Genomic DNA, 22,850 nt, shown 5'->3' with positions numbered 1-22,850 from the left:
ACGTGCACAAGTGTGGATTGGACAGAGGCATCTTTGCTTTTGGTCTCAGTTTAAGCAGTAACCTCCACCTCAACTCTCACAGCTCCCATTCTGGTGATGGCCTAAGGTCCTTCTGCATGTGGGATGAGCCGTGGGGCTAAACTATTGCTTTGATCCCCTCTACACACTCCAATGTAAAATGAGCACCGCTTGCTCCTGCCCCAGACCCCCTGAGCCCCCGGAGAGACACACTGCCCCATCTTGCCCCAGAAACATAAGACGAGAAAGGCTCTGCCCCGAGTCCAAGTTGCAATTCTTCAAGAGATTTCCGGGGCCTGGGGCACCTTAAGGAAGGTCCCAGCAAGTGGGAAGCAGAAGCCCCGCAGAGTCCACTCCTCCCTCTACCCAGCCGCGGTCTGAAGCCCCACAGTCGCTCCTGCGTCACAGTCTTCCAGCCCCAGCCTGGGTCAGCCTCCAGCCCCAGCCCCAGCCTGTCGCCGGTCCAGGGCCAGCTGGAGGGCCCGCTTGATAGTCTCTACATTGTTCAAAACGTTGTATCGACTCAGGGCCACCAGCCGATCAAACTCCTTGGGCTCATAGGTAAAGTTTGTCATGCCATAGGGGGTGTCTGGCCCGTTGATGTCAAAGTCCCCAGAGGCCTTCTCCTCAGCTGTTTGTCGCTCCACGCCTGTGGGTGGGAAGTAGAGGAGAGCCCAGGCTGGGGCTCTCTCGCTAGGAGCTGCCGGCCCAGAAGCCCCCGTTCCCTAGGACAGCCGGCCGGTTCTTTGTGGGCCCTGCCTGGGTCATCTCTGCTCTCCTGCACATCAGGAGGAGCTGGGCCAGGGGCAGCGCTGAGGCCCAGGACGCAGCGGGCAGCTGTGGCCGGCTCGGGCCGTCCAGGGAGCATGCTTTGCTACCTTATCAAGGGGGTCCATTCTCAAAACAGCACCCCATCACCACCCCAGGGCTCTGTGGGCCAGGCTCAGGCTCAGGGCTTCACCTTACCTGGGGCCAGGTGTGTGCGGAAGGTACGGTTGACCAGGGGGAAGTGCAGCACAATTGGTGCATGGGGGTCCTCAGCCGTGGCAAACAGGTAGCACTCACGGGGTTCCTCCAGGTCCTCAGGAGGCACCTCGATTTTGGGGAAGGGGATGCCCCGGTCCAGGCAGTACTTCTCCGTCACCTGTAAGGCCTGCGCGGGGAAGCAGGCTTCTGACCTGGCCTGCCCCGACCTGGATTCAGGCCGGTCCAGGCTTCTAGGCCAGCTCTGGCTCCTTCTAGCTAGTGACTTCAGGCAGGTGACATAACCTTTCTGAGCCCATTTCTTTGTTTATTAAAAAAAATGAGAATAACTCTCTAGTGGGGTTGTTTTGCAGATGAACAACAATCGCCAGCGTTCTCACCATCATCCTCCCTGCAACTGCCCACTGCTCCCCTTCTCCGCCCCTCCCCGCTCACTCGTAGGGGGCTGGTTTCAATTTCACAAGGTTGAGGCGGGATGATTATAGAAGGTCACATTGGACCCAAGAGGAGGAGGAGGAAGAGGAGGCCAAAGAGGAAAGAGCTGGCCCAGCAGCATGAGTAGAGCCCACATCCAGATGGTGAAACCTGTCTACCACCACACAGGGTCTGAGAGACTCCCTGCGGGAGCCCTGATGGCTCTGCTGTTGTCATGGTAACAAAGGGACAGCAGACCCAGACCCAGGCCCTGAAGGGAGAAAGGAATGCTATCAGGCACAGGCAGGGCTCAGAACAAGGGTCTTCTCTTCACCAGGATAGAAGAAGCCTGAGGACCCTCCTCGGCCTCCTCTTCCAGCTCCCACTCCCTCCCATAACCTCAGCAACCCTGTTCTCCAACCAGGGAGGCCAGTGCCACGCACGGGGTGCAAGGTGTCCCCTCCAGCTCAGAGCCCCAGCCCTCCTCAAAGGGCCGTCCCCAAATGCCCAGTCAGGCCGTCTTAATAGAAGATACTCATCCCGTACCTCAAAAGGGGCATCCAGGGAGTAGTCAAAGGACACGATGAGGTCCACCGCTCTCTGCGGCAGCAGGCTCAGCGGGAATGGGGAGTTGATGGCAAAGCCCCCGTCCACCAGGCACAGGGAGTCCCGCATGGGCGTGAGCCAGTTGGGGAAGGCGTCTGGGTGTGTGTCTGTGCAGGGACAAACGCATGCTTTTCTTAGCAACCCTCCTCTCTCCCCATTGGGAATACCCCCCTCTACAGAGATCTCTGCTTCTGCCCCCGTCTCTGACAGCCACTCTGAGGTGTCCCACCCCAGGCCCAGCTCAGCACAGTCCCCCTCCCCCACAACCGATCAGCCTCTAAGCAGCAGGAACCCACACCTCAACCCCAGGTCAAAAGGCAGCACTGGCCCCAGTGAGCCAGAGCCATGGACAGCAAGAGGGCCCCACCCAGAGCAGCACCCACCTTTCCAGGCCACAAACTCCCTGCCAGCCACATAGTCCTTGTGCAGACAGAGGCCACAGGTGAAGTTGAAGTTCTCCGCGGAGCTAACGCGCCAGGTGAATATGTCTAGCACAGCCTGGGAGAAGGGCCCCTGGGGGGTGAAGAGCCTCGTTCGCAGCCTCGTGGGGTCGTGCAGCCGAAGCTTCTGGTGGTCGCCTAGTGAGGGTGGTGCCATCCTTTGTCTGGTGGCCTTTATGGCTCAGGCGGTCCCCCTCCATCTCCTCCTGACACCCCCCTCCCCCTCTGCCCTGCCTCCCAGGCCTCTGACCGCTGCTGCCCAGAGTCTCTTTTAAACAACTTTTTTCTTTCATGTTTTCCATGTTTTAAAAGTTGCCTATGACATTGCATTTATTAAATAATAATTTATTTCCCACCCTTTTGAAAATAAGGTTGTATATACAATTTCCAATCAGAATTTCATATCCATTAAACGCCTACTGAGCAGTTGCTATGTGCTGGGCACCTGCTGGGCAGGAGGGATGCACAGGTGACCCGGGCCCAAACCTGGCCCTCTGGGCTCACACCTACTTATGGGAGAGTCCTATGGAGAAAATGAATCCTAACAATGCCCTGCAGTAGGGACAGCGATGGGCTGGGCATGCACTGTTGCAGGGACCTTGGTGGTCCCGCCCTCATCAGATGGGAGGGATGAAGTGGAGCAGAGAAACTCTCTGACAAAATGGTTTCTCAGCTGGATCTTAAGAGCTGCGCAAAAGTTATCCATGGGAGAAAGGTGGGAAAGGCATTCCTCAAAGCAGAGAGCTCACAGGCCACACAAGGAGCAGGCCGAAGAGGAGCCCTGACGTGTGGGGACGGAGTATCAACCAGATGCCCAGTGGTCCTGGACCAAGTTGACCTAACTGGAGCCCAAGCAGAGAATTCAAAGTCGTTGCCTGATTATAAAACACTCACAGCTCCCACTGGGTTTCCTGACCTGCGCCCTCCCCCAGCCCCCGCCCACACTGCCTCCGCAGTGACCTCGGTTCCTCAGGACTTCCCTGAACCCAGCGGGCCAGCCAGACCTTCCCCATCCTCTCCCTCACTCTCTATGCCTCTGCCAGGGCCCTACTGCTGGAAAGAAGAATGGAGGGGAGTGGGGGTCAGGTCGGAACCCTCACCTGTGATGTTCACACGGCCTCGGTGCCAGTCCAGGAAGCCGAGGCTGGAGCCAGCAGTCTTCTGGAAGATCTCATCCAGGCTGGCCGCAAAGGCGCTGCCCCACATACCTAAGGAGACAGACAAGGCCCAGGCCCTCACAACTCCTCCACCCATGTCGGGGCCTGGCCCGGCACCTGCCCTTCCCCGGCCCTCCAGCTTAGACTCACCCTGCAGGTAGCAGATCCGGGGCTCCGGCCAGAGCTTCAGCAGCCGCCCCATGAAGAACTCGGAGCCAAAGAGCTTGGTGGGGATGTAAGCCCCATACTTGGGGAAGCCAACCTCGTGGGGGGTAAACTCGCACCACTCTGGGGACCCAGAGTACAGGCAGTGTTACCAGGGGCTTCCTGCCAGGACCCCAGCGCTCTCTCTGGCCCTCATGACTGAGTGAAAATTTTTGCCTTGCCAAGCAGGAGGCAGCAGCCCCACGGTGCTCTAAGGTTCCCGTCTGTACCCCGATAGCCTGGCCTCTCACACCCTCTGACCAGCCACCGCCCCGCCTGCTTCCTATGTCTGCACACCCAGGCACCTGCAAAGTCTTCCCCACTGATGTTGGTGTGGACGTTGACACTGGCGTAGATGGGATAAGGGTTCTGGCTCTGGCTGACTGCCTCCTGCTGGTCAGAGAGCTTGGCAGGGTTTTCCTGGGCAGAAAAGAAAGAAGCTGGTTGGCTTTGCAGGAGTTCCCTTATCCCATCCCAATGGCCTGAGGCTGGCACGCTGCAGGGTGTGATGAGCCCACTAGAGACTGTGGTTGCCAAGGCCAATGCTTAGAGACAGCTCTCTAAGGGGCAGACTTTAGGCTGCAGCAGAGGTAAGGCCACTGTGGGTTTTGTGCAATTCCAGAGGCACTGGGAACACCCTTCCTCCTTCTTTCCCATTCAAGAAAGCATCAAAACCAAATAAGTCAGGATGATATTTTTAAAGGAATAACTGAAAACCCAGTCTACTTTCTTTAAAAAGCAAATCACTAGAAAACATCAGTTCTTTTCTTAGAAATTAGAAATAACTTGTGATATACATCCCCAACTGATAACCACACACCAGCGGGCCAGGCCCCCCTAGCTCAGCCCTCACCGGCTCTGAATCGCTCATCCCTCAGGGCATTCTGGGCTTGCAGTTCTAGGAGAAGCCACCAGGAGGCGTAAGTCAAGGCCTCGGCCAATGGGTAAGAGTGGTGGTCTGCCTCAGCGACAGGTTGGAATCACTTGCAACACTTTCAAAACACATGTATGCTAGTGCTCCACCCCAGGCCAATCAAACTCAGTGTCTCTGGAAGTGGGGAGCGGGCATGGGGTGTGATCGACAAGCTGCACAGGTGATTCTAATATGCAGACAGAGCTGAGAACTGCAGAGCAGCCTCTCCCTCCCCAGGGGTTAGCAGCCAAGAAGGATGAGGGGGGCAGCCCCCCGGGGATCTCAATGTGTGCCCCCAGGGAGCTCAGACCTAAGGGATAGCTTTGCAAATTTCAGATCTTAGCCTAGTGGCTAAGGCAGAATTAGGTGCGCAAGGGGCAGAGGTGGAAAGGATCCGTGTTTGTTACCCACTATTCTCTTACCTCCTGGTACAGGAAATACTCAACAAGGAGGCCCCAAAGGTCAATGAGGGAAATGCTGCGACCGCTACTTTCCAGGCTCCCTAGTTCCTGAGCGTAGTACTGGAGGCGCTCTGTGGACACTGCACCCGCCTTGCTGCTGCAGACCCGAGCCCGGGCACGCTCAGTGGGGCCCTGCAAGGCCACCTGGGACCAGGCTGGGTCCTTGTACAGTGTGGAGATGCACCTGGCATGAGAGGCATGAGGGGCATGAGGGGCACAGGAGCACAGCAAAGGGAGAGAGGGATGCAGCTGTCTGTGAGTGACCCCTCTCTCCCTCCACTTGTACCCACTGTCCTGCATCACCCACTCGGAGGTTCCCTGGGGACTCAGTCCCTTCCTGCCCCTTCTAACCCCCTTGGAGGCAGCTCCCACCCAGGACTCCATCAGCTCACCAGGTCGCACCCCTGCCCCTTCAGAGCTCTTCTTTACGATGTACCTTGCTTCTGCCTCACTTACCAGGTGGACCCAGAGACCCCACTCAGGTAGGTCACAGTGTCCAGGAGGCTGAGCTCCTGCAGCGCTGCCAGGCTGCCGTACAGGGAGGTCATGGCACGGGTTCCACCTCCAGAACCCAGCACAGCCACCACAGGCACCTGGGCACAGTGATAATCAAGATAACAACACCTACTACCACTGTCATTTATACAGTACCGCCTATAATGCCAGGCATTGATCTAAGAGCCTTGCATGTATTACCTCATTGAATCTCCACAGCCACCCAGTGAGATCCCAGTTTCACAGGTGAGGGAACTGAGAGGCACAGGAAGGTTAGACAGTGTGCCCACAGTCATGCAGTCAGGAAGTGTCGGGCTAGCAATCCGAAGCAGTAAGGCTCCCGAGATGACTCTTAACCATTACACCAGGAAAGGATGCACCTGCGAGGTATATTGGACTCGCCCAAAACAGATAAAGTGGGGCTTCTCAATCTTGGCACCACTCATATTTGTGGTCCAGATAATTCTTTGCTGTAGGTGTCTGTCCTCTGTGTTGCAGCTACTTAGCAGCATCCCTGGCCTTCACCCAGTAGATTCCAGTATCATCCATCTCCCCCTACCCAGTTGTCACAACAAAACATGTCTCTAGACATTAACAAATGTCCCCTGGGTGGGGTGGGGGTGGGGGTTGACATTGCCCCCAGTTGAGAATCACTAAGCTAAAGTGACAAAAATCACCAAGCAGCCTGGACCTCCATCAACAGGAGAGGCGCCTGTGGGATCAGACTAGAAGCTTTTTTAGTTGCTCAGCTTTTCCACGAAGGTTTCACTCATTTCATCCAGGTTTTTGGTACCTTACTCTGTCCTCCTTCATTCTCCTGTCTTAAACCGAAAATGTTCCCTGGCCACTGTCCAGCAAGGGCACTGCCCCTTCAGAGAAGTGGAGTAGACAGCGCTCCCTGCAGGCAAGGTCCGTGCCCTCTTGACCCTCTACCTACACGGAGTGGGCATTACCCGCACAGACACCCTCGGCTTGCTCAGCTTGTCAGTGCTGGGCACAGGCTCCGTCTCCTGACAACACTTGCAGCCCAGAAAAAGCCATCAATTTGTTTCCAATTTACCGTAGGTCTCACCCTCAGCACTGCCTTTCCTTCTGTCTGCTCTTTTGGACTGAATTGTTCCCAGCCCCTCTCCCCACCCCCGATTCAAACGTAAGGCCCAATGTGATTACTGAAGAATAAATAAAGTTCAGGAAAAATGAATGGGGTCTCTCCCCAGCCTTACTGCTAAATTATTCACAGAGCCTGAAGCTTGAGGAAAAACAATGAGTCTATCCTTGACAATTGAACTTTTAAGCTTGACTAAAACTCTCCAGTCCTGCGTTAGACATAACATGGATTATCATCATCAGTACAGCACGCATGGGTGGCATGGACTCCAGCCAAACATATGACCTCCTCAAAGAAAACTTCTGTGTGACCAGACTGCCTGAGGCCTCACTTGACCACCTGAAATCCATTATCATAATTACTGATATAGATCATACATCATAATGGCCTCATCAAATAGCTAAGAATGTAGGGCCCCTTTCTCTTTTATGATTCAGTTACATCATAAAAGCACATGATTTTTCTTTCTTCCTCGGGACATTTCTGGGTTTATTTCACTTATGTTTCCCATTAGCAAACTCTGAGACCCTTGAATAACCTCTGTCATTTATGCGTATTTCTAGCCAAAGCCTTTTCTTTTTGATTACACACAACAGTATATTTGGAGAAAGGGCCTGTAAGGAGGTTATGTGAGGTCATAAGGGTAGGGGCCCTCATCTAATGGGACCGGTGTCCTAGTAAGAGGAAGAGATGGAGATCGCCACCCCCTGCACTTGCACAGAGGAAAGGCCACACAAGGATACAGCAAGAAAGTGGCCATCTACAAGTCAGGAAGAAAGGCATCGCCAGAACCAACCCTGATGTCACCTTGATCTTGAACTTCCAGCCTCCAGGTGAGAAAATAAATTGTTGTTTAAGCCGCCCGATCTGTGGTGTGCTGTTATGGCAGCTGAGCTGACTAATTCACCTTCCTTGGCCAGGCTATTCAGCCGTCATTACTTATGAGGTCCTGACTCTTCCTATCAGCTCTGGTGAACAGGCCTGCCCACTTCCTCCTTTGCTCCCCATACTTTCTCTAGGCTTCCTGTCACATCTTAGTCACATAGTCCTCTCAAGGGGTGAGACCAGATTTGGTTCTTGTGATGCTGGGGTGTCCTCCATTCCATACCTGGCCACTGTCAGGAGCCTGGCTCAATCCCAGCACCCGCTGCAGCGCCTTGGAAACGATCTGCTTCCTCTTGTCCAGAAACTCTCGTTCCCCATCACAGAGATCAAAGCCAAGGCGCAGGTCAAGGTCCCCAGAGCTGCCTCAGGTGGGGTGGGGTGGTTTGGGGTACTGAATGACTGTTTGGTGGAGGAGAGCCTCGGGCCAAGCCAGGTTTTCACAGGAGCAGACCCACACGCCACTGAACCTCTCAGAAAGATCCCACCAGCTTCAGAAACGCCCACCCCCTCCACCACCCCCCAGTTGAGCGGAGTAGATGAGAGAACCCCGACACCTCCAGCCTAGTCCAAGAACCTTCCTCCCAAAGTGAGCCTTTCTCACCTCATTTCTGCCTTCACACTCAGAGCCACCTCCTGGCCCTGAAAGAGACAGCAGCCATCCGTCAGCATACTGGATGGGATTTTCTCACCTGCGGCCACTTTTTTTCCAATAACTCTGGCCCAGATGTGAACCGTGGCTGAGCTACTGGTCTGATCTTAACCTCCCTCCCCCAGACCTTTTTTTGGTGGTCACAAAGCAGGCTGGGGTCCCTCAGATGCCCAGACTAAACCGTACCTTCCCAAGAGCCACCAAGCGCTGTTCCTCCTGACCTAGGGTCAGAGAGGAGAGCAGGATGCTCCCCTCGCCCCAGTTGCTGTTCTGATCCTCCAACTCAGCACTCAGGCCACTCTGCAGAGAGGCAAACACCATGTAGCTCCCCAGGGCGAAGGAAATGTGCCAGCGTGGCAGCCCTGGGGCGCAGCTCAAGCAGGACTGATTCCATCGTCAGCCTCCCCCAGCCTCTGGGCTCACTCACCTGCAGGATCGTGAGCTTCTCCAGCAGCTCCACTTCCAGGCTGGAGTGAAGTGCTGGATTCACATGGAAGGTAAAGGTGGCCGGGGGGCTTGCCTCCACGGGAGGCTGCAGAAGCAAGAGCTGTGGAGTCTCGTAGGCACCAGGCACTGCCAGCCGGACCTGCCTGGAGCCTGAGGGCAGCGGGGAGAGAGAGAGACTGATGGTAGCACCCCTAGTAGCAACTCCTCTTTTCTTCCCCTTGGAAATACCAACTCATCACCCTGCTCACTCTCGGGCACTGTGACCCATAGCAAAGTCATCATGAAGGACACTCAGGGCCCTATAACGTGCCCTGGGCAGTATTGGGAACCCGGGTGAGAGTGGGAAACATGCAATGCCTAGGAGAGGGGGAAAGGCAGGGAGGGAGGGCTAATGGGGCTGATGATTTTGAGATTATTATATTAAGTATATAAAATATAATTTTTGCAAAAATTGTATTATAATTGTCATATGTTAATTATTACATCGATTACCAGTTTTCCACCGGCAGTTCCCCTCTCTCTTGCCCCATTCATCCTCCGTGCTCTTCACCCTTTTGTGGGAGGTTTGTGGCCAGGCCACAAGTTTTTCAGTCCTTTGTTTCCAAATAAGTTCTTGGGAAAATGCAGATGGTTTGAGGAGGAGGTAAAAGAAAGAGTTTGGCCCCGGAGCACAGAGAGAATAGGTGGCTTGGAGAAGCAGGGGACAAGCCAGCCCAGGCTTCAAGGTGAGTCCAGGCTGGGAGGAGGCGAAGAGAGCCTGAGGCCCAGGAGCAGCAGGGCCCGCCCTGTTCCTAGCAGCGTTCTGGGGTGGGGGAGGGAAGACCCCAGAGAGAAATGGCTGAGCAAGACACCCAGGCAGGGGGCCCCAGAGAGCCTCATAAGAGAGCCCCCGGCCCCAAACACCTCAGAAGCAGAGGTCCACGTGGAATTCCTGTCCCTGTACGTACTCCTTGGCATTAAACGAGACCTGGAGACTTGACCTGAGCTGGGGGTTGTGGATGAATTTGAGAAAATAAGTATACTTTTTTCATACCATGGTTTATGGATTGAGATTGATATACATGTGCTGTTCATAGCGAGAAGCAACCAAATCCGGTGGAGAGAGCAGATACCCTGGAGGGTCACTGACCTGAGTTTTGTCCTGGCTCCACCACCCACTCACTGGCTGTGTGACCTCAAGCAAGTTCTTTCAGCCTCAGTCTCATCAATTAAAGAGGATAACTACTGTACCTACTTTACCAGGTTGTTATGAGGATTAAAGGATAAAACACGTATCAAACGCTCAGCCGAATGTCTGATTCAGTACCGCTCAGTGTCACCTGGGCACGACACATCCTATAGACTCAGCCTCTCCACATTGGAGGGGCCTTGGCTGTCTCACAGCCTCTGTTCCACTTGCCACCGGGCCCCTCGTCCCAAGCCGATGTCTTCGGTGGCAGCTGCATGCAGGGGCCCGGCTCTTCACTTCTCCTGCAATGCTCACTCTTTACCACATGACTTCAGTTCCTCCCACCGAAAGGCTGACTAAATTCCATGCTCTCCGTCTTTAGGGTCAGCCTTGGGACTTGTTTTGCTAACATAATGTTGGTGGCCGTGACTCAAAGGCTTGAAAAGCACTTGCTCATTTGGGCTTGTTCCCTGGCGCCTCTGTCCTAAGAATGTACCCAGCCTAGTCCACTGGTCACAAAGGTGGATGACGGACACACGCTACAGAGCCAGGTCACTCCCATCAACCCAGCCTAGATCAGCCCAGCCCCAGCCGACCAGCTGGTGTGGGAGCTAAGTGAGTGCTTCCTGTTGTCTGCTACTGAGGTTTGGGGGTGTTTTTGTAGAGCAGCAGTTGGACTGATACAACTTCTATGCTTGAATACTTCCAGGGACAATCCTTTTCATCCTCGGTCAGCTTTAAGCAGTGAAAAATTTAAAACTTTCTACCCAGACCCATCTTCTTAAAATCACAGCTGGCTCAACACCCCAGGAGAGAAGGAAAGACCCAAGGCCGCTGGCCAGACTCACCATACATCCCATGTGGAGTGGTCTCATCTCCCCCAAGGGTGCCCTGGATTCTCAGACAGGGCTGAGCCTGAGGAAGCAGAGGACTATGGGAGTCAGATAGTCACAGGACCTGAGCTGGGGTCAGGGGGAAGGTAAAAGGGAGAGGTATCGGGGGCAGTGTCCAGATAGCAATCTTCCTAGGGCCCATGACTTGTAGGCAGGGGTCTTCTGTAGCTGCCTCCCCTCCGAGGGCTCAGAGGTGGCCCCTGGCAGGAAAGGGAAAGGAAGCAAGGGTCCCTGACTGTGGCTTCTTTGGCGGTCTCAGAAGCCAGGGTCCCACATGAGCGGTGTGCTGTGCACAGCGGGTAAGGCTGTCCACTTAGCTGTGAGGCAGTTTCTTTTTCCTTGTTGCTGGAGATGCCTACTCAGGACACCTCTGCTCTGAGGAGGGGTTGAGGGTCCTTCAGAGAGGCGAGTGGGTGGGAAGGGCTCAGTCGTGGACTCCTCGATGCCTCCCCAGCCCCGGGCAGCCCCATGCTGGAGTCTTCCCTACTTACCACCAGAACACCGTTGGTGATGACTTCAGGTGCAGGCACCTGGCTGTGAAGGATGAAGGGCTCATTGGGTATCTGGGCCCCTCAAGGTGGCTATTACTATAATAATGTGACCAAAATAGTTGGAAGAGCCTGGGGAACATGGCAGGGTTGGGGAGTAGGGGTGGGTGTTGGCCAACACTCGAATGGGTGTCCAGGCCAGGACATCCCCTCTCAGGCCAGGCCAGCCCAGGACCTGGTGACTGACAGCTGGGAGCTCTCTGTGATTTCAAAGTAAACGGGACTCACCTCTTCTCCAGAACAAACTCCACCTGTAGCTCTTGTGAATCCTAATGGAGGGAGCAAGGAAGCACCAGCTTTCAAAGAACTCAGAAAGCCTCAGGGGTCACCCCGCCCCCCAGCCCTGCTCAGCTCCAGGGACTAGAAGGAGAGACTGTTGTGGCTTCTCTGGGCTCAGGAAGGGAAGTGGCATCTCCATGAGAAGTTGCATTCATTCAAAACTGTGCAAACACTGTTCTAGACACTGAAGATTTAGCAATGATCAAGACAAAGCACTCTGCCCTCAAGGATCTCACATGTTGGCTCTACTCGGGGGGAAAAAGTGTGTGAGGAACCCCTGGTGGGATCAGTGGTGCAGGAGGGAGGCTCTGTCGTGGAGGCCTGATCTGCTGACTGGGAGCCCCGTCCTCAGTGCCCCGTGCTGTCTGTTCTCTGTTTGTGCTCAGCTCACTGCTGGCGCAGATGGGGCAGCTCACCTCTTGGCTGAGTGGGAAGGTGTGTCTGTGGGGTTGGCCAGGCTTGAGGCTCTTCAGGTCAAACAGCAGCACGGAGAGTTCATCACTGCTCAGGACGTCCTTGTCATAGAGGGTGAGCTCCAGGACATTCTGGAGACAGGCAGGCAGGAAGTGGGAGCCTGCAGCAGGGCAGGCTCCCTGAAGGAGCCCTCTCCCTCCGCCACCCTGGCCCCTCGCTGGCCCTTACCTTCACCGCGCCATGTATCTGGTAGTGGAAGGTCTCATTCCACTCAGGGTCACTGCAGTTGGCTATCACCCTCGTCTGGGTGCGGCTGGGAGATGCTGTGGGCAGCCACAGTTGCACATAGCAGTCGGCTTTGGACACTGTGAGTAGGATAGGAGAGGGGTCCTAGCTTCAAGCTCTTACAGCGGAAAATGTTGCCTGGAGGAGGCTGGGGTGGGAGGGAAAGGAGCAGAGCTAGGAGAGGAGGCTGCCCACGTTTTGTGGGGCAGAGATGAAGGGAGAGCCCTTATCCTTGATCCCATCTCCACCAGTCACACCTCCCACTCAACTGAATGGAAATCCTGCAGTGGCCAGTTGAAAAGATCATGTGGCAGCACAGACCATTGCGTAACTAAATCCCAGCAGGGACTTGATTCAGGTGACAAACTCCCCTCCCAGGGTGAGCGCTAGCATGGAGAGTTCGCGGGCAGCAGACGTTGACTTCTGGCAACAGCAGGTGTCACACACTCTCCCAGGCTGTACCGCTCTACTTGTGAGACCCAGGGAGGAGTCGGGTCTACACAGTGCTCCCCTCCAGCTCCTGTCTGCCAGCCCTGGGGCTGCAGCCTGGGATCCCTCACCTCCCTCCGCAGGCAGCACCAGCCCCTCTGCCCCACTCCAAACACACATGTGCTTCAGGCCCACCCCGGCTGAGCTCTGCCAAAGGCTCTGGGGAAGGAAGGGGAGAAGGCATGGAATTGGGGGTCACTCACGCAGGTCTGAGCCCTGGATATTTCTGGCCCTCAGCACCTTCACCTGGAGGTCATAGGATGGGTGGGTTTCCCGCTGAAACAATAGAAATTGGGGAACTCACTTCCAGGAAGCCAGGTGTGGGGCCTGATCTCCTTGCAGTGGTGCCCAGTTCAAGCTTCCCCGGTCCCATCACGGAGCAGCAGCCTGGCCCAGGAGCACGGACGCTGCACTGCCTGGGACCTGGGAGGCCTTGGCAGGGCAGGCTTTGGAAGTTCCACGTGTTGGTACCAAGCCTGGAATCATTCAGGCTGGCTTTACATCTAAGCTCCACCATGGACTAGCACAATGGTCTCGGCAAGTTATTTGGTATCTGTATGCTTCCGTTTTCCCATCTATAAAGCAGAGCTTACGATGATACTCTCATAGGGTTGTGGTGAGTTTTCAATAAGAAGTCATATAAAGTGCTTGGCCTAAGTGCTTAATACATGTATTCATTTTTTGCTGGTTATAGTTATCATGCACCATACACTTGGTGCCTCCTTCAGACCACAGGGCCACTGCTGTAGCTTGAGAGCTGAATGTTAGAAGAGAAAATTGCGATCAACCCCAACTACTCACTTCCTGACAAAGGGCAGATGGCCTAGGAGGCTGAGGGCAAGTGAAAGGAAGCTTGTACTTGTCAGGTGAGTTGCTAAGAAGACTGCAGCTCGAGCTCAGGAGAGATAACAACAGACTTTCGACCCTTGGGAGTGAAACGATTTCCTCAGAACCCAACGGCCAGGCCGGGGCGTTCTGGGCAAACCCAGCTGGCTGCGAGGGCCACATGGCCTAGCTCTCCATTCCTAATTGGGGGGATTATTTTCAAGAGCCAAGGCCTTAGCCAACTTCTCTAATTTAAACTCCCTCAGGTTGTCTGGAGCAAATTGGCCCCACCCCAGGTCAAAACCCTACTCCCGGGCGGGCCTTGGGCTTCACAGGGGACTGAGCTCCCAGGGCCCCTCTGGTGCACATTTCCAGGGGAAGATCAGGTACTTTACCCGCCAGTGACTCCACTGAGGTCCCCAGTTCTCTCTCTTTCGCAGCCATACTACCCCCAGGAGGGGCAGCCCCTTGCTTGCTGGCCACCTTGGCCAGAGCGCCCAGAGCATGGCTGGGCAGTCCACTTCCCAGCAAGAAGCCGCCTGCTTTCCAGAGCCACCTTGCTCTCTCCTGGGTACACTCACTGCTAGTTCAGCTCTGACTAAGCTAGTTCAGGTCTGACAGGTAGCGCTGGGGTGGGGAGGGTGGAGCTGGCTGCTGCGCTGAGGACCCAGGACTCTGGCTGGAGGTGGGGTTTGACAGGCTCCAGGAAGTGACTGGAGCCCAATTTCCTCAGGCAGGGGGCACTCTCGTTACCAATCACAGCTCCTGGTTATCATTCGGTTGCTTAAGGAAAACATATCTGAGCCCACCCAGGTGTTCTTATTCCCAACAAGCCTTCTAGGTGATGCTGACTGTGGCCCAGGGGACAGCAGCCAGGAGGTGTTGCATCAGGCACCCAGTCCCCTCCAGCCATCAGTAGAAAGCCCAAAACCAATACCTTTCCTTCATTTTTTTTAAAGTATATTTTATTGATTATGCTATTACAGTCATCCTATTTTTTTTTCTCCCCTTTATTCCCCTCCACCCTGCAACCCCCACCCCTCCACCAGCATTCCAATACCTTTCAAGTCCCAGAAGCATAGAAATCTCTTGTTCAGTGATTGATTTGGACTCCAGGGTGTTCCTCATCTCTCCTCACCTCCCTCATTTGTTCTCTGAAGAGAGGCTGCTGTGTGCAGGACCTGCTCCAGGCCTGGAACCAAAGACAGGGAGGGCCCATCCCTATCCTGAAGAAGTTCATAACCTCATGACTCCCTGTGGCTTCTGCCCAGGCCCTCTTCCTGAATCAGTGTAAATACTTAGATGGTCCAGTTACATAGGAAGAGATATGGTCAAATGATATTGATAAGGGCAGGTAAGAAGCAGGTCTGCCAGTCCTTAAGTTAGTAGAGGTAGTTGACCTCTGCCGACCAACGTAAGCCTTAGGCTGCAGTTGGTATGGGATGTCCCCCTTTTCTGTAGACCACAACCATCTAGGTGGCCAAGACAAGGCACAGTACCTGAAGAGGAAGGCGTCTGTGGCCAGTGAGCTGTTGGAAGATAGATTTCTGTTCCTTACCCAAAACCTGGCTGTCTTCACTCTCCTCCCCAAGGCCCCGGGTGGAGACCAAAAACAAACAAAAATCTAAAAAAGATGATTCAACTTCAAAACAAACTCTGTAGGCAAGTTCAGACCAGAAACTCCAAGAATAGGGTATGGTATTGTTGGCTAAACCCCAAGCAGAGGACCTGTTTCTACTAAATTTGGAGCATGAAGCCAAGACCTGTGCTGGGGTCTCAAAAGTGCTAGAGTCCAACCCCTTCGGTGACCTGTACACGCAGCACGTGACCCACAGATGCAGAGGAGCCTGAGGGAGGGGCATGAAGGGAGCCGGCCTGGCGTAGGTGTCCTGACCAATTTGCGTGTTCTGGGCTGTGCCACATTCTCCTGGAAGCCATCTGCCCATGCCTCAGTAAGGCCATGCCTCTTAGTTCCAGGTGTTTTCCATCCTGAGAAAACTTCGGATGGCCACAGAAGGCTCAAGGGGGCAAATAAAGGACCAAAGGACCTTTTTGGAATTGGCCAAAGTGGACCAGTATTTTTCTTCTCAAACATTGGTTTTGTCAGTCCTGCCAGTTCCATAGCTTTCGTGACCCTCCCTGTCACATGAGCTGCAGGAAAAGGCATGAAGTCCTGGGATGCGCTAGAGTTCCCCTTTGCGATGCTGGAAATGTTCTTCATCGGTTCTGTCAACACAGCAGCCACACTGCTGTGCTGGACTGCCCAGGTCCAGACGTGCGCACAGACATACTTAATAGTCACTCACTGACTTACTCTCAATTCTTAGCTAAATTAAGATCCTCAGTATTTTCATCAAACTCCACAGGAAGCGGGGAAAAAAGAGACCCAAACAGGCTTGGTTTCTCACTTTATGATGTTTATTATGAGACCTCCATCAGTCTTCACCACAGGGCCTTCATCTCTAGGCTCCTCCACACCACCGCAGAGGGCAGACAGGCTAAGGAAGGAAGACCGGCCCTTGGGAAAACTGGGTCATTTATGTATTCCAGAAAGGGAGAAAACACATCCTTTGTTCTATTGCTTCAAACACACATGCCACACAGGTAGTGGGATTGAAAGACACAAATACAACAGGCCAGGAAGGCAGGGCTCCAAAGCGGGGGAAGGTTTCCACAGCTCAGTGGAGGGCTGGCCTGACAATTTCACTGCTGTTCTGGGGGGAAGAATATTGGTCTTCATGGGGCAAATGGCGCCAAGGGCGGCACTGCTTCCTGTGAGTGGGTGTGGCCACTTGGGACAGTGGCTATTGTGAAGTGCTGCTCAGCATCCAAAACTTGAGCAGAATCCATGTCTGAGAATGAGTGTTGACGGCACTGGCTGTTGTCCCTTCAGATCCTCTACAGAGCATGTGCCTGGGAGAGGCCTCGTCTATAACACCAGCAAGTCGGTCTACAGCATAGGCCCAAAACAGCACAGCATGTCAAGGACGTGCCACTACCCGGGGTCAGTGTTCAGCTCCATCACCCACCTTCACTACCACTAAACATATTGAGGAAACAAGGCTGCAGGTCTGCAAAACCCTGGGAGGCCAGGATGCAGGGCCTCTCTCCACTCCCTCGTGGACCCCAAAGCTGCCCTGAGGGAGGCAGGGTCTCCCCACCACACCAGCACTCAGATTTGTAGGTGAGATATTTTATAAACCCCCGTGCTACTGCTCTTGAGCCCACAGCACTCTCACTGTCCCCGAGCACCTCACAAGTATGCCTGACATCATGTCACGGTCAGTACCTGCTCTGATCATTCCTGCGTGCAGCAGAGATCCACCCACCCACAACATCCCAGCACATCCTCCAACCTCTGCAAAGCAAAGCTGGAGAGGGACGGCCAGGCCGAGCTGCACGAGGACGACACTGGCTGGAAAGAGAAAGGCGCCCCAGCACGGAGCCCTCACTCACAGAGACTAAACCTACCCGCCCTGGCAGCCTGCAGACCGCAGCCTACGAGGCCACACCCCCAGTGCAGTGCTGTCCATCCTCAGAGCTGCTATCACGCTCGGCCCTGAGGGGAGGTGCACCGGGCCCTTTCCTGGCCAAGAATGATGCTCTCCTAAGCTTCCAGGCAGAGCATACAGTCCAAGGAGGACCTATTTACAAGATTCCTGACAGTCAATTATCAATGTATCCCTAGAAGATGGGACTTCCTCTTGCTCCTTTCTGTGCCTTGCTTAAATATTAGTTATTCCTGGTGTCAGAAAAATGGGGAAGAAAGCCTGAGTGGAGAAGTGAGGGGAGAGATACAGGAAGAAAACAGTGAGGAAGAAAAGGAGACTGTGAAAAATAGAGATGAGTCGGGAGGCTCCTGGGGGGGGGGGGACACAGGGTACAGTAACCATGGAGAAATGACTGTCATTAACTAGAGGACAAGTGTTTGGCCTTTGCAGCTAGAGGAGCTCTGGAACTGCTCTCTTCTCACGGGTTCCAGCAGCCACACTGAGGGCTTCTTGTGAAGTCCTGCGTGTGTCTCAATAGAAAACTGAACAACCAACCCTGGGATTACAAAAGCTTGAGACAGTTTTCTTATTCAGGTGATTGGTATGCAAAGGCAAGACGATGCCCATTGTCACCTCCTCCAGTCCAAGCAGGTATTAAACTCTCTGGATTTGCCTGTGACATAATAGCATATAAAGTATTAACTAATCTCTTTTTCTATTAAAAAGCTGGTGACACCAGACCATAAGTCAGATTAATTCAGAGACGTTCCAGGCCGCAAGGTTGCCAGTAGTATCCAAATGGGGAGACACCTGGTGGTGGCGGCAGCCCCCGATTCCTAAGGTCGGTGCCCCCTTCCCTCGCTGGGATGGCCAAGCTGTCCAACGGCTGAGTCCTGGGCATGCTGGGCTCAGGTGTCTGCTGGGTTTACCTCTTTGGAACAGAAGTAGTGCACGACCACTCCATTGGGGTACCGTGCAAATGCACTGCAGGGAAGACAAATGAATTGGGAATGAGGACTGCCTAGAGGCCACTTGTTACCTAGAAAAGGCACCTTAGCTGGGAGCCACCCAGCAGCAGCCCACCCTCACCACAAAGAGCAGCCCGCCCCTGGGAGGGGTGTCCAACCTATGGTCCACAGGCCGCACGCAGCCCAGGATGGCTATGAATGCGGTCCAGCACAAAATCGTCAATTTACTTAAAATATTATGAAATATGTTCGTGATTAGGCGTTGCAATGTATTTAATGTGTGGCCCAAGACAACTCTACTTCTTCCAGTGTGGCCCAGAGATGCCAAAAGTTGGACACCCCTGCCTAGGGTCTCTGGATTTACGCAGCCATCGTCTCTGTCCAATGACTGAACAAAGGATGAGGTCCACGTGCTCAGGCTATTTCTTATTAAGTCATCAATGTGAAACACACAGGCAGATGGGGCTGTACGCCGGCCTGGCTCAGCACCGGCTTACTGAGAGCCAACAATGCTCCTTAGAACAAGTGTCAGCTAATTCTAATGAAGGACAAAGAGTTGGGCCTTTCTAAAGAAAAAAGTTCTTCCAAGTACATGCCTTAAAACAGTATGATCCTGGCTCAGGATTTTACTCAAATCGTGAGGCAGCAGGTTGAAAGATCTTTTTCTTCCTTCAAAGATACAACCTTAAAAGGTAAGGAGTTTCTCCTCACATACAACTCTCACATACGCACTGGCTATATCACAATTCCTAGCTGCCAGAGGGGAAAGACTTTATGGGCAGGAAGTCAACAGCCCCATGCCACACACTTCAGGTATGAACCTTGCCAACCCTGACAGCAAGGCCCACCCCAACAGCACGGCTGCCCTCTTGGGCCTCAAGAACTGAACGTGCCCAAGACAGTCAGCAGCTGTGCTGGCTTCCCCCTTGGGTGAGAGGGCAGGCCCCATCCTGGGCAGGACCCACCCCGGAACAGACCCTTCAGAGGTGCGCAGCAGGCTCACCTATTCCCAATCTTCTTCTTACACACCATGCACACCTTCTCCTCGGTGATGATGCACTTCACCTGCTGGTGTAAGATCCGCTCTTCCTGGACCTGGGAGGGCACAGAGATTGGGGGAGAAGTCCCATGGTCTGGCCAGCAGAGATTCCTCTGCCGGAAACACTTGCTACTAAAGGTCAAGTTGGTTAAAGTTGTGTTTAAGGAACACAGAGGTCTGCTTTTGTCTAAAGGAATATGCGGTGACTGTCTCCTACTAAAAAGCACTAGCCCGCACTAGGGTTGGTGAGGCTCATACCCGCAGGAACTCTGCATGGAGAAGGTTCTTGAGCACCTGGTTGAATCGTTTCTTTTGTGCATTTTCTTCCAAGACTTTTTCCAGAAAGATGCGTATGTCATTAATCTGAGTGTTTGCTGGCAGAAGGTTAAGGGCCTAGGGACAGGGACAGAGATGGGAACAGAGTGAGACAGGACAGGAGTGAGACTGAGGAAATGGCTGAAGCCCCAGAGCTCCAGAACCGAAGTCCCGCCCTCCATCCCCTCCTCGCTCAGCGCTCCCTGCGGGTGCCCCCCTGGGCAGTGCTGACCTTGGTGGTGTCCAGTTTGCTGTGGTGCAGCTCGAGGACCTGCAGGGCCGCCTGGAGGTTGGCTTGTGGCTCCACCAGCTCCAGCTTGATTGGCCCCAGGCAGTGAACACTGGGGGGCGACAGGTACATCCGGAGCAGGGACAGATACACCTATCTCACGGGTACAAGCCACATACGTCAGGTGGGCAGCAACTCCTCCCCACCCCCAGAATGCCCAGCATGACCACGCCTAAAGTTAACAGGGTTGGTCTAGCAGGGGTGTCCAACCTTTTGATGTCTCTGGGCCACACTGGAAGAAGAAGAGTTGTCTTGGGCCACACATTAAATACACAAACACTAACAAAAACAAAAACAAAATCTCATAATGTTTTAGGTAAATTTACAATTTTGGGCCACATTCATAGCCATCCTGGACCGCATGCAGCCCACGGGCCATAGGTTGAACACCCCTGATCTACAGTAGCAGCTCTCATAGAGCCCTTAAACCCATCGTTTTCACCTTTTAAAAATTTTTGGTAAAGAAAGAATCAACTGAAGGTATAAAAAATTATGGATTGTGGTTTCTTTTAGAGAAAAACCAAATGCCTTGTATTTGTTAACCACCGACAAAATGTCAACACTGCAGAATGAATGACTCAGCTCCCTCGTTTCCTTTGGCTTTGGAGGCTGAGACCTTGTCATGTTTTGACAGGTAAGGGTTAAGCCAGGAGGAGATGTTGCATTTCCTACTGGTACCAGTACCACAGGGATCTCAACTTCAGCACTGAACATTTTGAGCCAGATAATTTTTTGTTGTGACTGTCCTGTGCATTGTTTAGCAGTAACTCTGGCCTCTTATCTCCTAGATTCCAGAAATACCCCACTCCCCAGTCATGGCAATAAAAGATGTCTCCAGACATTGACAAATCCATGTGCAACTAGACAGAGCACGTAAGTGCACTTTATCAGAACCATTAGATGTCCCTTCTCAATAGGCTGACCACATAATTTACAATACAAGTCAGGACTATTTGAGAGGAACGGGGCAAGAGTGCCACGCATAATCACATGGATGACAACAGATGCAAACCAGAACTATGCCAAGCACACCAGGATACAGGGCCACCCTGCCTCCCCCTCCATATACACATGCAAATTCATTTGGTGCACTGACCCACGCCCTGTCTTGTCTTAGCAATTCATACAAGTGCCACCTCTGGCCAAACCAGGGGCGGACAGGAATGCCCAGAGGGAGAGAGGAATGCGTGTGCTCCCCGGGGCCAGGGTCACTACTCACATCTTTGTTGCCGTCTTTGTTTTGGTCATAATGCTTGTGGCAGTACCTGCAAGGGAAAAAGTGCTTAGACAAGGCCAGAGGGGCCACCTCTAGAGAAAGAGCATCGATGCCACCTAATGAGAGCCCCAACCAGAGGCCAGCACAGGAGGAGACGCCCCTCTGCTGCGGAGTGGAGGTGCAGTGGCTTTCTTGGCCTCTCACACCTCTCATCTCTCTGGGGGGCCTGCTTTTAGACCCCAAGGGAGTGGGGTGACAGGGTCAACGTACTCCTCCGCCATCTTCGTATCCTTCAGGATGTGGACATAGATGAAGAGGGCTTGTTCATGTTTCCCCATGCGTCCCAGCAGGAGAGCACGTTCCTCTAAGAGACCTGAGGGGAAACAGGCATGTGAGTGACTATCACCACCCCTACGCAAGCACGGGCCAGGGGCTGAGCTGTTAGAGAAATGGATACTAGGGCAATATAAACTGGGAGATAGTATTTTTGTTACTTGGAATTTAGTCAAAGAGAAAATTACTAAAATATTGAAAAAGGGGGAGGGTGCTATTTTAGGAGGTATTTTGTCCCATCTTTTTGTGACCACTTACAAATGGGGCAAGAACACTCATTCAAAAGCCAAATACATAGTAAGCACCTACCATGCGCCAGGCACTTCAAATACGGTAAACACTTTGTTTCTGTTCTCACTGAGCTTACACATCAGACAGATACGTGTCTTTCAGGCAAATTATGCCAGATCACGAAAATTACTAAATGGTAAACGTGGCCAAGAACATGTGCTGAAGCAATAAATAGGTTTCAACCTGGCCATCAATTAGCATGTGGCTCACACCCAGAAGGGACTTCTCAGTCACAGTACAAAAGTAAGTCCTCCGAGGGGACAGAATAGGAACACTCCCCTGAAACACACAGTTTTTTCCAGGCCCAACTTTTTAGAGGGTTGGGGAGCTGGATCAATTTCTGCATTAGCATCAGCTGAAGGGGCTTATGATGCAATCCCAGTACTTACCATCAAAAGGAAAATCACAGATGAGGCGGCCTGGATCATAGTAGCCGGAAATTTCCAAGAACATAAGGAGCTTCCGTCGATATTCTCCCAGCTCACCCTCTTCCTCTCCAGCAGGAACTGGAGTTTTGCCTTTGAGGGGAACAAAGCTCAACATGAAAAGATGCTGTTGGGCAGCAACGTGGGATTGTCAAGAAAAACAAGGGGGAGAGGGTTCAATGATGCCACCACAGCCATCAGAAAGGGCCTCCAGAGTGGTTTGCAGTTGGCCTCCTCTTAGTTAACAGTCTCTACATGGCCCCCAAACATCAGCTTGAGGTAAAAATTAACAATAAAAAGGCTGCACAGAGAAACATTCTGGTAGGCAAACCTGTTTTCTTGAAGACAAATCTGTCCCCTCCCCCTCCCCCAGAGCTGACACCCAGGGATGCTTAAGAGGTGCCCAGATCCAGGCAAGCTGCTGAGACTCGCGTTCTGGGTCACTTGGCTGCCCTGGCTCCTCTGAGGAACTTCCTTCCCTCGGCCCACCACCCCGCACCGGGACTTCCCCCCACCCACCCCCCAGGTCCCACAGAGAAGTCTGCTTCCCTACATCACACACAGCACCCTTGGGTCCCGGCTTGCCTCCAAGGCAGGGACCACATGACCTTCTATGAGAACTGGTACCTGCAGGGAAGGACAGGAGATACGCCTTCATCAGCCCTTGCACCTTCTCACAGTACAGCTGGATCAGGCAGTTGTGGAACCGAGAGCCCGTCTCCTCCCAAACGTGGATGACATGTTCCTGAGGCGAGACACAGGTCTGCTTGGTACCCTCAAGGCTGAGACCCAGCCCAGTCA

The 22,850-nt window shown here is 53.4% G+C and overlaps 2 protein-coding genes across 3 annotated transcripts in view; both read right to left on the bottom strand.

The window, feature by feature from the left end:
• Nucleotides 1-446: 446 nt before the first annotated feature.
• On the bottom strand, nt 447-14,188 carry PLA2G4F (phospholipase A2 group IVF). The gene is made up of 20 exons (XM_054565113.1): nt 14,078-14,188; nt 13,061-13,133; nt 12,312-12,448; nt 12,086-12,214; nt 11,619-11,659; nt 11,334-11,376; nt 10,798-10,864; nt 8,762-8,931; nt 8,521-8,634; nt 8,287-8,324; nt 7,909-8,044; nt 5,654-5,790; nt 5,159-5,381; nt 4,129-4,243; nt 3,770-3,907; nt 3,563-3,670; nt 2,406-2,600; nt 1,963-2,129; nt 985-1,171; nt 447-667 (listed from the first exon to the last, which is right to left on the bottom strand). The coding sequence occupies exons 1-20, from the start codon at nt 14,186-14,188 to the stop codon at nt 447-449; spliced, it is 2,550 nt and encodes an 849-aa protein (XP_054421088.1).
• Nucleotides 14,189-16,095: 1,907 nt separating this feature from the next.
• Nucleotides 16,096-22,850, bottom strand: part of VPS39 (VPS39 subunit of HOPS complex) — a 40,862-nt gene continuing 34,107 nt past the window's right edge. For both annotated transcript variants that reach the window (XM_054565551.1, XM_054565552.1), the window contains 8 exons: nt 22,677-22,794; nt 22,014-22,142; nt 21,271-21,373; nt 21,004-21,049; nt 19,728-19,877; nt 19,439-19,573; nt 19,145-19,236; nt 16,096-18,157 (listed from right to left, as the gene is read on the bottom strand). In XM_054565551.1, the coding sequence (XP_054421526.1) occupies nt 18,082-18,157; nt 19,145-19,236; nt 19,439-19,573; nt 19,728-19,877; nt 21,004-21,049; nt 21,271-21,373; nt 22,014-22,142; nt 22,677-22,794 (849 nt within the window). In that variant the 3' untranslated portion in view covers nt 16,096-18,081. The remainder of the gene's footprint in view (nt 18,158-19,144; nt 19,237-19,438; nt 19,574-19,727; nt 19,878-21,003; nt 21,050-21,270; nt 21,374-22,013; nt 22,143-22,676; nt 22,795-22,850) is intronic.

This window comes from Pteronotus mesoamericanus, unplaced genomic scaffold, assembly GCF_021234165.1.
Source record: "Pteronotus mesoamericanus isolate MK-2021 breed Mesoamerican mustached bat unplaced genomic scaffold, CSHL_Meso_final contig_164, whole genome shotgun sequence".
In the NCBI taxonomy this organism is placed as follows: domain Eukaryota; kingdom Metazoa; phylum Chordata; class Mammalia; order Chiroptera; family Mormoopidae; genus Pteronotus; species Pteronotus mesoamericanus.
This window is presented reverse-complemented; position numbering and strand designations above follow the sequence as displayed.